Here is a 12,036-nt window from a genome sequence, read left to right as displayed (position 1 = left end):
CCACTATACAAATCGGTTAGCCGCAAAGAACGATATTTTGTGCGTATTTGCGCTAAAAATGTTGTTAATAATGAAAGAAAATAAAGGAAAGAATTACCTGACAAGACAAAAGGGTATATAAAAATTGCTTTATGAAAAATAATAATTCCTAGTTTCAGAGAGTTGAAATGGAATTGAAATGTTTTCTCCCAAAAGGGGGCGGGGAGGGGGGCAGTCGTCGCTACTGGAAGCTTTAGGATTTTTTTTTTTGCTAGTTGCTTTACATCGCACCGACGCAGATAGGTCTTATGGCGACGATGGGAAAGGGAAGGGCTAGGAGTGGGAAGGAAGGAAGCGGCCGTAGCTTTAATTAAGGTACAGCCCCAGCATTTGACTGGTGTGAAAATGGGAAACCACGGAAAAACATTTTCAGGGCTGCCGACAGTGGGGTTCAAACCTACTATCTCCCGAATACTGGATACTGGTTTAGGAAATTTAGAAAACAATTATGGGAAAAACTGACGCTTAACGGATTAATACCGTCCATTGTCTTTTCTTGATGGATAGAGTATTTTGGATCCATCTCGTGGCACAGGCAAAAGCAAAGTGTATCTTCCACCGAAAGTTCCAGTCTCATCCATGGGTGTGACTACGGAAACTGCGGTGTATGGGTGGCGCTGACTAATTGTATTCGGAGCACAACTAGAGCGTCTGATATTTATGAAAGGTGTTGTTCATGGGGTCAGATGTGCTACATTAGCAGTTTTTGGTCCAGTGAGTAAAGCAATGGCAAATTACCTCACCCCTCACCTTGCCTAGTACGCCTCATTTTGGCGCTGCCATTACTTTTTGCGGTTTCCCTATAACCACATAGTCTTTGGTGGGACTATCTGAGGATCCAACCAGCCTCTGGGCTGATAGCCTGTAATAGAAATACCATGAAATCAGGAGAGAATAGAAGTTTGGAGAAGACACGTCAAAGAAGAGAAATATTATTTGTTGGCCACTAACTACTTTTACGATTTTCGAAGACGCAGAGGTGTCAGAATGTTGTCCCGTAGGAGTTCCTTCACGTGCTTTCTTGAGCACCTTCAATTACTGTCGGACTGAGTGAACTTGAGCTTACAAAGGCAAGTACTTACCATCTGGGTCACTAATCCCAACCGTGGTGGAAGCAATTCCTGATTCATCACAGCTGCCTTAGTTGCCACGATCTCTCCAATGTTGTGGGACCGTGGTGTGTTGTTATTCATATAAATGGCTTGACACATTCTTAACACAGTGTTGGGAGCCTGTTCTCATTATTGTACATGTTTTGAATTTTCGTATACAGATTGCGAACAACGAATTCTGTAGTGGGATGCCAGGCCATTGGTTGGAGTACTTCCTGTTTACTAAAGAGGATATTGATTTTTCTTATCTGCAGCTGAAAACTACCTATACAATATTTGGCTCTGTGGCTCAGAATATACGTGGTGTGAGAGTTAGAATGGTGGCACTTGTGGATGATCAGTTTGGAAGAAAAGGCAAACTAATTGGGAAAGTCTTCAGTTTGTTTCTGTTGATCGCCAGAGCTGTAGGTAAGTCAGAATGGCTGCAAGCCTACATTATCTTAGCAGTTACTGTAACTGCGGATCTACTGAGTTTTGTAAGTCTTGGAATTTGAATTCGATATTCACCATATTCTGTGAGTTCATTTATGTTACCAAAATTAAGATTATTCTAAAGTTTGGAACCTTTTAGTATGATCACCTCAATCTTGGCTATATTTAAAGGAGAGACGAAAATTGCACTCTGTGTCAGTGTTTCATTGTGTACTACGGAGCAAAATACCGGCTTACTTGAGAGATGATCTTCAGTACCTATCAGCCAGAAATAATGACCAAACAAGGTCATTAACTAATTCCCTGCAAAATCTCCTTACCCATCACACTACTAGTTACATTGCCCCTGTGGGTGGGGGCGGTAGAAAAACACCCACGGTATCCCCTGCCTGTGGTAAGAGGCGACTAAAAGGGGACCCAGGGGGTCTTAACTTTGGAGCGTGAGCTGCGACCACGGGGCCCTCAGCTGAATCCTGGCATTGCTTCCATTTACTTGTGCCAGGCTCCTCACTTTCATCTATCCTATCCGACCTTCTTAGGTCAACTCTTGTTCTTTTCCGACCCCGACGCTATTAGGTTTGCGACGACTAGAGAGTCTTTCATTTTCACGCCCTTCGTGGCCCTTGACTTTCTGTGGCCGATACCTTCATTTTTCGAAGTGTCGGATTCCTTCCATATTTTCTCTCTGATCAGTGTTATATAGAGGATGGTTGCCCAGTTGTACTTCCTCTTAAAACAATAATCACCACCATCACCACCACTAATTACAGTGATTCATTGATCCCCGCTACTATCCGCCTGTGAAATTACCTGCCGACTGAAATTAGAGACATTCCCATACGGTACTCAGCTGTTCAAAAGAAGGCGTTGCAAACACTACTTATATGTAAGAATATAATCTATAGCACATATCAAAGATAATTTACTTTCTTCATGTAAATATTAACCGTAGGAGCTAGACGATACGCTTTTACAGTTAGTCTATTTTCGCATGTTGTAAAATTTAACTTAAATTAGACACTGTATTATGGTTGGGCGTAATACCAGGCTCTGTAGCCTGAGCAACCCCATAGAAAACAAGACGATAGAAAAATAGTTTCAGATTTACAAGACATTTTATAAAAATAATTAGAATAATTTCAAAACAGGCCTTGCGTACCATTATTTGAATTTTTAATTTGAAATTCTTTTGTGTTAGTTCTTAGGGGTTAATTCGACTATCTCTAATGTTCCTTTGTGTACATAAATATGGAAACTGTCCACAGATGACAACACTGGCCAGTACGCCAGGAACCGTCAGAAATTCAAATGCGGAATTATGAAATACAGTGAAATTCCGAAGTTACTAATCGAAGAATTGGGCTTGGCATTTCGAAGAAATTTTTAAATACTTCAGCAGGGCATTTAAAAATTGCCGCACATGAAAAAAAATATATCTCCATGTGCCCCAAGGAATGAGGTAACTTTCATGGCAAACACCTCCGTTTTGGTTTTTGGACCATTTTGGCTTAAAAACTCAGCAAGGTCTCCCCCCTTACATAAACAGAAGAGGAATAGTGTCATGTATTTAACGCATAATTAGCGGAATGTATCCGTCCTTGATAGGTCGATAGCTCGCGATGCTACTGACTTGTGCCCATCATAGATGTGTAAGATGTCTCAAGACCGAGCTCGATAGCTGCAGTCGCTTAAGTGCGGCCAGTATCCAGCATTTAGGAGATAATGGGTTCGAACCGCAGTGTCAGCAGCCCTGAAGATGTTTTTCGGTGGTTTCCCAGGCAAATGCTGGGGTTGTAAATTAAGGCTTCCTTCCCACTCCTAGCCCTTTCCTGTCCCATCATCGCCGTAAGACCTATCTGTGTCGGTGCGACTTAAAGCAACTTGTTTAAAAAAAAAAAGTCTCGAGCTTGCCAGTTCAAACGTGGCAGAGGCAGCCGGATTTTTGAAGACAGAGAGAACTCCATCCATCACTTCACGTCGTGCAATGGTGGCACGTAAAAGATTCGTACCGGGCGAGTTGGCCGTGCGGTTAGGGGCGCGCAGGTGTGAGCTCACATCCGGGAGATAGTAGGTTCGAAACCCACTGTCGGCAGCCCTGAAGATGGTTTTCCGTGGCTTCCCAACTTCACACCAGGCAACTGCTGAGACTATACCTTAATTAAGGCCACGGCCGCTTCCTTCCCACTCCTAGGCCTTTCCTGACCCATCGTCGCCATGAGACCTATCTGTGTCGGTGTAACGTAAAGTAAATTGTAATAATAAGAAAATAATAATAATAATAATAATAATAATAATAATAATAATAATAATAATAATAATAATAATAATAATAATAATAATAATAATAATAATAATAATAACTTGCGATTGGTATAGGCATAGGCAAGGGACAGAAGTTTGTAGAAACTCTATGTGGGGTGCTGGATCTTCCACCTCCTCCATCAAGGTTTACAAACTAAAATGTTGTTATTGGAAATAGTGTAGCAAAAGTCAGCTTGGGTTCTATGACAACTGCTGCTTTAGAAGCCGTAAGTGAAAATGATAGTTCAGCTGATGTAAATGTTATGGACGGAGCATGGATGCGAAGAGGACATTCTTAGCTGCATGGTGTATTATCAGCAACATTGCTTGACACAGGATAAGTGTAGATATGTCCGGCTCCATGGCTAAATGGTTAGCGTGCTGGCCTTTGGTCACAGGGGTCCCAGGTTCGGTTCCCGGCATGGTCGGGAATTTTAACCATCATTGGTTAATTTCGCTGGCACGGGGGCTGGGTGTATGTGTCGTCTTCATCATCATTTCATCCTCATCATGACGCGCAGGTTGCCTACGGGAGAGCCTAAGGGTACGTCCAAGATGCGCGCTGACTGTCTGACTCCGAGCGGCAGGTGGGATGCGGCCATTATGAAAGCTGGTTGTCAGCGCAGACAGAGCTGCCACACACACACACACACAAAAAGAGACATGAGGTACAACTGATCAGTGTAGCATGGAACTAACAAGAGAACAGGCTGCAGCTCTATTGCTGCCAAGTGACAATGCTACAACCAAGTTAAAACCAATGAGAAGTGATATACTGTACATTCAATTAATGAATTAAGATATATTTACGGGGAATACAAACACCTTTTTCCACAGTTACTTGCCGAAGGAAACAGATTTTTCGAATATTTCAGAATGAGTTCGGATACGTTTTATTTTGTTAAAAATTGAACACAGGCTTACGAAGAACTGGGCGAATTACCACACTCAACACGAAAATCAACAGACTGCGCGGCAGGTTGTCTGAAACCAGAATGAACTAATCATTCCGGTAAATATCTGAGTCAGACTACCAGTGCGCAGGTGCATTATGGCCAGTCCCGCTCAACAACAAAGGATATACTTATGCCGAATCGGCGTCGACTGTCTGACTCAGAAAACCAGCGTGCATCTTGGACGTACACTAACATGTCCTCGGACACTCCCGACACTAAAAGCCATACGTCATTTCATTTCAGTGTACATATGGGAGCGAATACCAAGAAATGTATTTGCAAGGGTTGAGGCCTTGAAAGTAAGGATAATGGAGGCTGCACTTATATTTAGTGATGGTGTCAATGGAAGGGAACATGTGTTAAAGGAAATGTGTGTGTGTGTGTGTGAGTGAGTTGGGAAATACTGTCTGGCATCACTGAAGTCCATCGACCGGAAGCGTTTATATTATACTGACAGAGCTGCTGAGGCCATGAAAAGGGATTCAGAAACCAAGAAGAGGCGCAAAAATAAGAATAAGAAGGAACGAGATAGAGCCCAGGGTGATTATTCTCCTGGGATGTACTGAAGTGAATTTCTCAAGAACCCACTGGATGGGCATCGTAAAGATGGACATTGTAGATCGGGGAAGGACAATGGAGGACGTCATTAACAACAGAACGTATCTCAATAAGACAGAATGGAAGAGGCTCGCCAACAGTACCCGGGAAACTGGAACTGTAAAATGATGATGACGATGATGATGATGGTGATGTACGATATTAGGCTCTCTCAGTTATGCTGGTGAGCCTTGATTCTTCCATCCTTTCTATGTGTACATAAAACTGAGGCGATCTTTTGTACAGAATGTCGATTAAATCTTGTATAAGATATACTTCTGGGTCTGCGGTATCTTTCTCCGTTTAATACAATAAATCACTGGCGGTCTACAGTTGGGACTGTCACCCAGGTGACAGATTCTCTATCAATTGTTTATCTAATCTTAAATGATGCCTTGGCTGGCAAGACCTAGTGTTTACAGTGCACTATGTCTTCAGGTGTGGGCTAGAACAATGTTGGTACTTTCACCGATCTGTCTCAGTCTCATCCTTGGCTTTGACAAAATGAAAGTGACTGAGGTGTGAGCGATGCTAGTAATGCCATTCCTAATGACTCCCTGTGGGTGAGGGTGGCAGAATAATACCTACGGTATCCCCTGCCTGTCGTAAGAGGCGACTAAAAGGAGCCCCAGTGGCTTTGAACTTTGGTGACCAAGGGGCCCTTAGCTGAGTCCTGGTATTGCTTCCACTTACTTGTGCCGGGCTCCTGTCCGACCTCCATTGCTCAACTCTTGTTCTTTTCCGACTCCGACGCTATTAGGTTAGTGAGGGCTAGGGAGTCTTTCACGCCCTTCGTGGCCCTTGTCTTCCTTTGGCCGATATCTTCATTTTTTGAAGTGTCGGATCCCTTCCATTCTTTCTCTCTGATTAGTGTTATATCGAGGATGCTTGTCTAGTTGTACTTCCTCTTAAAACAATAATCACCACCACCACCACCACCATTCCTAATGCAGCCAGTCCTTTTTATGAATGGTGTGAAAATGTTGCTCATAGGGTCGGTTGGTGCATGCATTTCAGTGGGCTTGGCAGACTGATATGTAATAGCAGCTTCTGGCTCAGTGAGGAAAGCAACGGGGAAACTACCTCACTCCTCATTTCCCTAGTACGCCTTTTCAGTGACGCCTGGGCCATCTATGGCGGCTGATGGTGGAGCCGTTGAGGATCCCACCAGCCTCTGGGCTGAGCACTCAACATACACATACAATCTTAAATGTTTTCAAAGAAGTTGGATATTTATCAAATATCTCTCGTAGTCAATTATTTCAATCCTTAAGTCCAAAATTTTTGAACGTAACAATTACACGAACTTTAGTACAATATATCTCCTTATATATTTTGTGTACAGAAAAATCGATACGTAGTGCTTTTAAAAGAAGTATTATTTACCTAATTACGAATTAACATTAAAATTAAATTTCATGAAAAATGGAATTTAAAATTACAAACAAATTGGAATAACTATTAATTGTACATGAAAGAAATATTCGTGATATCTCCACTTTTATGTAGGTGACATTTCCGCAAAGTTTCGTGAAAATCCATGCATTAGGTAGACCTACCCGGAGTGTGACCTTAAAACTGAGAGGACTTTTCCTGTTGATGAGGCAGACATCATACCATTGTCCGCTGTCCATCTCACGACAATGTCGAGGTATTTTTTCAATCGCTCATAACTCTTATTTATTACTCTATAAGTAAAACATCATCTCTGATTCTAGTTCTTCACTCTTATAATCTGTATATATCTAAGAGAAAGCCCTGACTAGCCGACTCACTCATCACAACCCACACTTTCCACAAAGCTAGAGGGCTGACATTTTGCACAGGTTTTCCGCATAAGTAGGGTCCGCATTCTTATGTAATTACATATTCCATTCCCCACTGTCGGCAGCCCTGAAGATGGTTTTCAGTGGTTTCCCATTTTCACTCGAGGCAAATGCTGATGGCCACGGCCGCTTCCTTCCCACTCCTATCCAGTGGTGGCGATAAGGACTCCGCAGATCCCGCAGGGCGGGGAAGGGAGGTGGGGGGGCATGGCTTGTGAGGGGCCCATGACTGTTTCTTAATTCAGTTTTTGGTCACATTCTCCGGCATCATGACTTCATAAAGAATTTGTTCGAAGGCAGGGTGATTGGACAGAAAGGCAGAGGGAAACGACGGAAAGATCATTGAAGAGGTAGTTGAGATGATGGGATGCCAAGGTTATGGAGAGATGAAAAGGATCGCAGAGAGAAGAGAGCAAAGCCTTTAGATAATGATGAAGATTCATTTACTTGTAGACAACTGAAAATTGAAAATGTCGGCGGATTGTTGTTCTCATATATGGTTATACCTATGTTTCATTTTACATATTTTTACATAGGCCTATTCTTAGTAGTATGACATATTTTTACATATTATGTGAAGAATGTAACATTTTTGGTTCCCGCAGAACCCGCGGGGTGGGGTCCCATGAGTTTCTTAATGTAGTACCTGAAGAGTGATTTTACGTATTCATAAAGTTACAGCACACAACACAGTATTTGTATTACGGAGGGTTATTCCAAACTTAGGCCGTCGTAGTGCAGAGCTTCTCTCATCAGTAGGAGTACGGTAGTTATTTCTGAAAAAATATGGATTTCCAAACCTCTTCCAATAATAACAATCCCTTGCTGCCACTCACAACAATCAACAAGGCTGTTGAAGTAATTAGCCAGTTCTGAGAACCCAGTTGTCAGCGAAGATGCGATAACAAAGACATCCACCTTATCTAAACTCCAAATACTGAAGTTTCGAGCCTGTTTATAATTCTGGGCAGTCAGTGTAGCTAAGTAGGCTTTACGATCGACGGTTGAGTTGTAAATTATTTGGACCTAGGAACGAGATCACGGTCAGCGTGTTTTGCTTACTATAATTGGAATACGCATTTCTTGTATGTGCGTGTTCGCACCATATAAGTGCATTATTTTAATTCCTTCGGATTTGAAAACTAAATTATGTTATTATTATTATTATTATTACTATTATTATTATGATTATTATTATTATTATTATTATTATTATTATTATTATCGTTGCGTTGTTGTTGTTCATTATAATAATCTACAGTACGACCTTATACTACGAAATAAACTTGTAACTTTCTTTACCAGGAAACGAGGGACCCATTTTCAATTATTGCGCAGGGGGCGGGGGGAGGGGTGGCGAGCTTCTTAGCACCGCTACTGCTCCTATCTCTTTCCTATCCCAACGTCGCCATGAGACCTATCTATGTCGGTGTGACGTAAAACAACTTGACAAAAGTCCTTTACAATTGCGATTTGTAATCCATTGTCTGTGAAATACGGTGGGTCGGAGCTCCTCAACTGCGTAAAAGAGCACTGATCCTATCTCAGAATCTGGGATGGCTAGGTACCTTTCATTTGTCAGAGTTACTAACAAACTCCATGCAGTCTTGAAAAGAAATCTAAGTTGTTCATGCTCTCTATATATTTGCAGGATCATTTGTGGCTAAAAATAAGGACCCTCGGAAGATATTTAACCCAGCTAGTTTTATCCTTTAATATATGCACCGATGACTTAGTGCGATGTTGAACGGTCCTTCTCAGCTTACAAGATAATTTTATCCGATCAGCGCCGAAACATCACAATGGAAAACATGGTAACACACTGCGCATCACGATTAAAAAAAAGTTATCGTATTATTTCTGTTACTTAATAGGGCTATAAAGACAGATTCTATATTAACTTTATTTAGTAACATTTATCTGTTTCGTTTTCAGGGCCTGAGGCCGACAGTAAATTAGCTACGGTGTGTATTATACTCCGCGATTTAGAGAGCTTGACATTAATTTTTTGAATATTTGTAGTATTCTGATTATGCCTTTAATTTGATTGTTTAATACTGTCAAAATTAGAAAACAGTAGTCTATAAAAATTATCTAAAGCAAGAGCGATGACTTTGTCATAAAATATGGAGGTATTTAAAACTATTTTAATGACTCATATCACAACCATAAGTCATAATGAAAGGACTGTACGAACTTTTTGGTAAATTAAATTCACTAATACTATTCTATATTTTATGAATGTTTTTGAAGACTTTCGTGTGGAGCGTGGCATTGTATGGAAGTGAAACATGGACGATAACTAGCTCAGAAAGAAAGAGAATAGAAGCTTTTCAAATGTGGTGTTACAGAAGGATGCTGAAGGTGAGATGGATAGATCGAATCACGAATGAAGATACACTGAATCGAATTGGTGAGAGGAGATCGATTTGGCTAAATTTGACGAGAAGAAGAGATAGAATGATAGGACACATCTTAAGACACTCAGGACTTGTTCAGTTGGTTTTTTAAGGAAGTGTAGGTGGTAAGAACGGTAGGGGTAGACCAAGGTGTGAATATGACAAGCAGATTAGAGCAGATGTAGGATGCAATAGCTATGTAGAAATGAAATGGCATGGAGCGCTGCATCAAACCAGACTATGGACTGATGACTCAAACAACAACACTAATTTATCACATACCGTATTTTATGAATATTACACATTTAATTACATATTTCGTATTTTATGAATATTACATATGTAATTACACATTTTATGAATATTAAATATTTTATGAATATTACACATTTAATTACATATTTCGCCGATTTATTTACTACATTTTTATGTACATACTAGCTGTTACCTGTGGCTTCGCTCGCGAGGATTTCATAATTTGATAGAAGTAATCGTTCCTTGGTACTGCACTAAGACATATATCTGAAAATCCCTGAAGTATGAAAACTCACCAGAACCCCTTTGTAAACCACGTTTTTAGTATTGTCTTTTTGGGGTTAAGGTGACCAGACTACTGGCAGAGTTAACTCTGGAACATGCAACATAGAACTGTGTATGGGAGAAACAGTCCTCTCTCAAGTCGAGAAAAAAAAAAAACTTCATTATATTTAAAGGAGATTTCAAATACCTGTTTCCTCGTGTGTTACATCTTCAGTTTTTGAGATATAAGTATCCGCATAAAAAAGAATTCAACCCCTTTATCCGTCCTTACCCACTCCTCCAACTTTAGTGGATTTTCCGAAAACAAAAAATTCGTGCTCTCTTTTTTTAAAAGAAAATTTCAAATATCAATTTTTAGGTCTGTAACATCTTCCGTTTTTGAGATATAAGTATCCTCATAAAAAGAATTCAACATTATAGCTTCTTTCTAATCCCACCCCTTTAAGTGAACTTTCCGAAAACCAAAAATATGTGTGTCTTTATTTTTAAAGGAAATTTCAAATACCAATTTTCACGTCTGTAACATCTTCAGTTTTTGAGATATAAGTATCCTCATAAAAAGGATTCAACTCGTTCTTCAATTTTTTTATCCCCCCCACCTTAAGTCAATTTTTCTAAACAAAAATAAAGTTCCTTTATTTTTAAACTAGCAATTACCCGCGGCTTCGCTCGATTAGATTTCGTAATTTGATCAAAGTAATCGTTCCTCGGCATTGTACTAAGACATTATCTGAAAATTCCTAAAGTATAGGGCCTAAAAACTCACCCAAAAACTGAGTTTCATTTACCCCAGAAATTCTTTGTAAACCATATTTGTGGCATTGCCTTTTGGGGCTAAGACGACCATCCGACATAGTACTGTACATATGAGAAAAAGTCTTCTGTAGTACAGAAATATTTAAAATAGTTATATTTGAATCAGCCTGTACTACATTCAAATTAGTCAATACGGATCAAACAATCATTTTAACCTATCACGGTTAAGTTTATCAACAAACAGTCTTCTCTCAAGTCGAAAAAATAAATACATGTGATTATTTTTACTTTCAAAGGAGATTCCAAAGACCTATTCCCACATCTGTAACATCTTTAGTTTTTGAGATATTCATAAGTATCCCCATAAAAATAAATCAACCCCTTGATCAGTCCTTCCCCCACTGCACCTCAAACCCCACCCCCATCTAAGTGTACAGTATTTTCCGAAAACAAAAATACATGTTTTTTATTTTTAAAGGAGATTCCAAATACCAATTTTAACGTCTGTTACATCTTCAGTTTTTAAGATATAAGTATCCTCATAAAAATAATTCAACTATTTTTCTCTTCTTTTCACCCCCTGTTAAGTGCCTTCACCGAAAACGAAAAGGTACATATTCATGTATTTTTAAAGTACTTTCCAAATACCAAGTTTCTTGCCTCTAACATGTTAACTTTTTGACATATAATGCAGATATGCCGGTACTTTTTTAAAAATTTACCCGCTTTTCCAATTCTTTTCAGCCCCTTAACTGGATTTTCCGAAAACAAAAAAGTACGTGTGTTTATTATTTTTAAAGGAGATAAATGTATACCCATAGGAATAATTCAACTTATTCTTCTTCTTCTTTGTCGACCCCCTCTCCCGCTTTAAAAACTAAAAGTGCGTGTTTCTTTATTTTTAAAGGAGATTCCAAATGCCAATTTTCACGTCTTTAACATATTTAGCTTTTGAGATATAAGAATCCTCATACAAAGAATTCAACTAATTTTTCAATTCATTTACCCCCCTTAAGTGGATTTTCCGAAGATAAAAGAACACGTGTTTCTTTACTTTGAAAGAAGATTATAAATACAC

General features: G+C 39.8%; 1 protein-coding gene across 1 annotated transcript in view; it reads left to right on the top strand.

Annotated features, from left to right (window-relative positions):
* The first annotated feature begins 1,457 nt into the window (after positions 1 to 1,457).
* The window catches only part of LOC136857989 (anionic trypsin-2), a 204,428-nt gene continuing 193,849 nt past the window's right edge, over positions 1,458 to 12,036 (top strand). The window contains exon 1 of the mRNA XM_068225745.1: positions 1,458 to 1,559. Within this exon, the coding sequence (XP_068081846.1) occupies positions 1,469 to 1,559 (91 nt within the window). The 5' untranslated portion in view covers positions 1,458 to 1,468. The remainder of the gene's footprint in view (positions 1,560 to 12,036) is intronic.

Source organism: Anabrus simplex, chromosome 1 (genome assembly GCF_040414725.1).
Source record: "Anabrus simplex isolate iqAnaSimp1 chromosome 1, ASM4041472v1, whole genome shotgun sequence".
NCBI classification, from domain to species: domain Eukaryota; kingdom Metazoa; phylum Arthropoda; class Insecta; order Orthoptera; family Tettigoniidae; genus Anabrus; species Anabrus simplex.
Note: the sequence above shows the minus strand (reverse complement) of the source record. Positions and strands in the feature narration are given on the sequence as shown.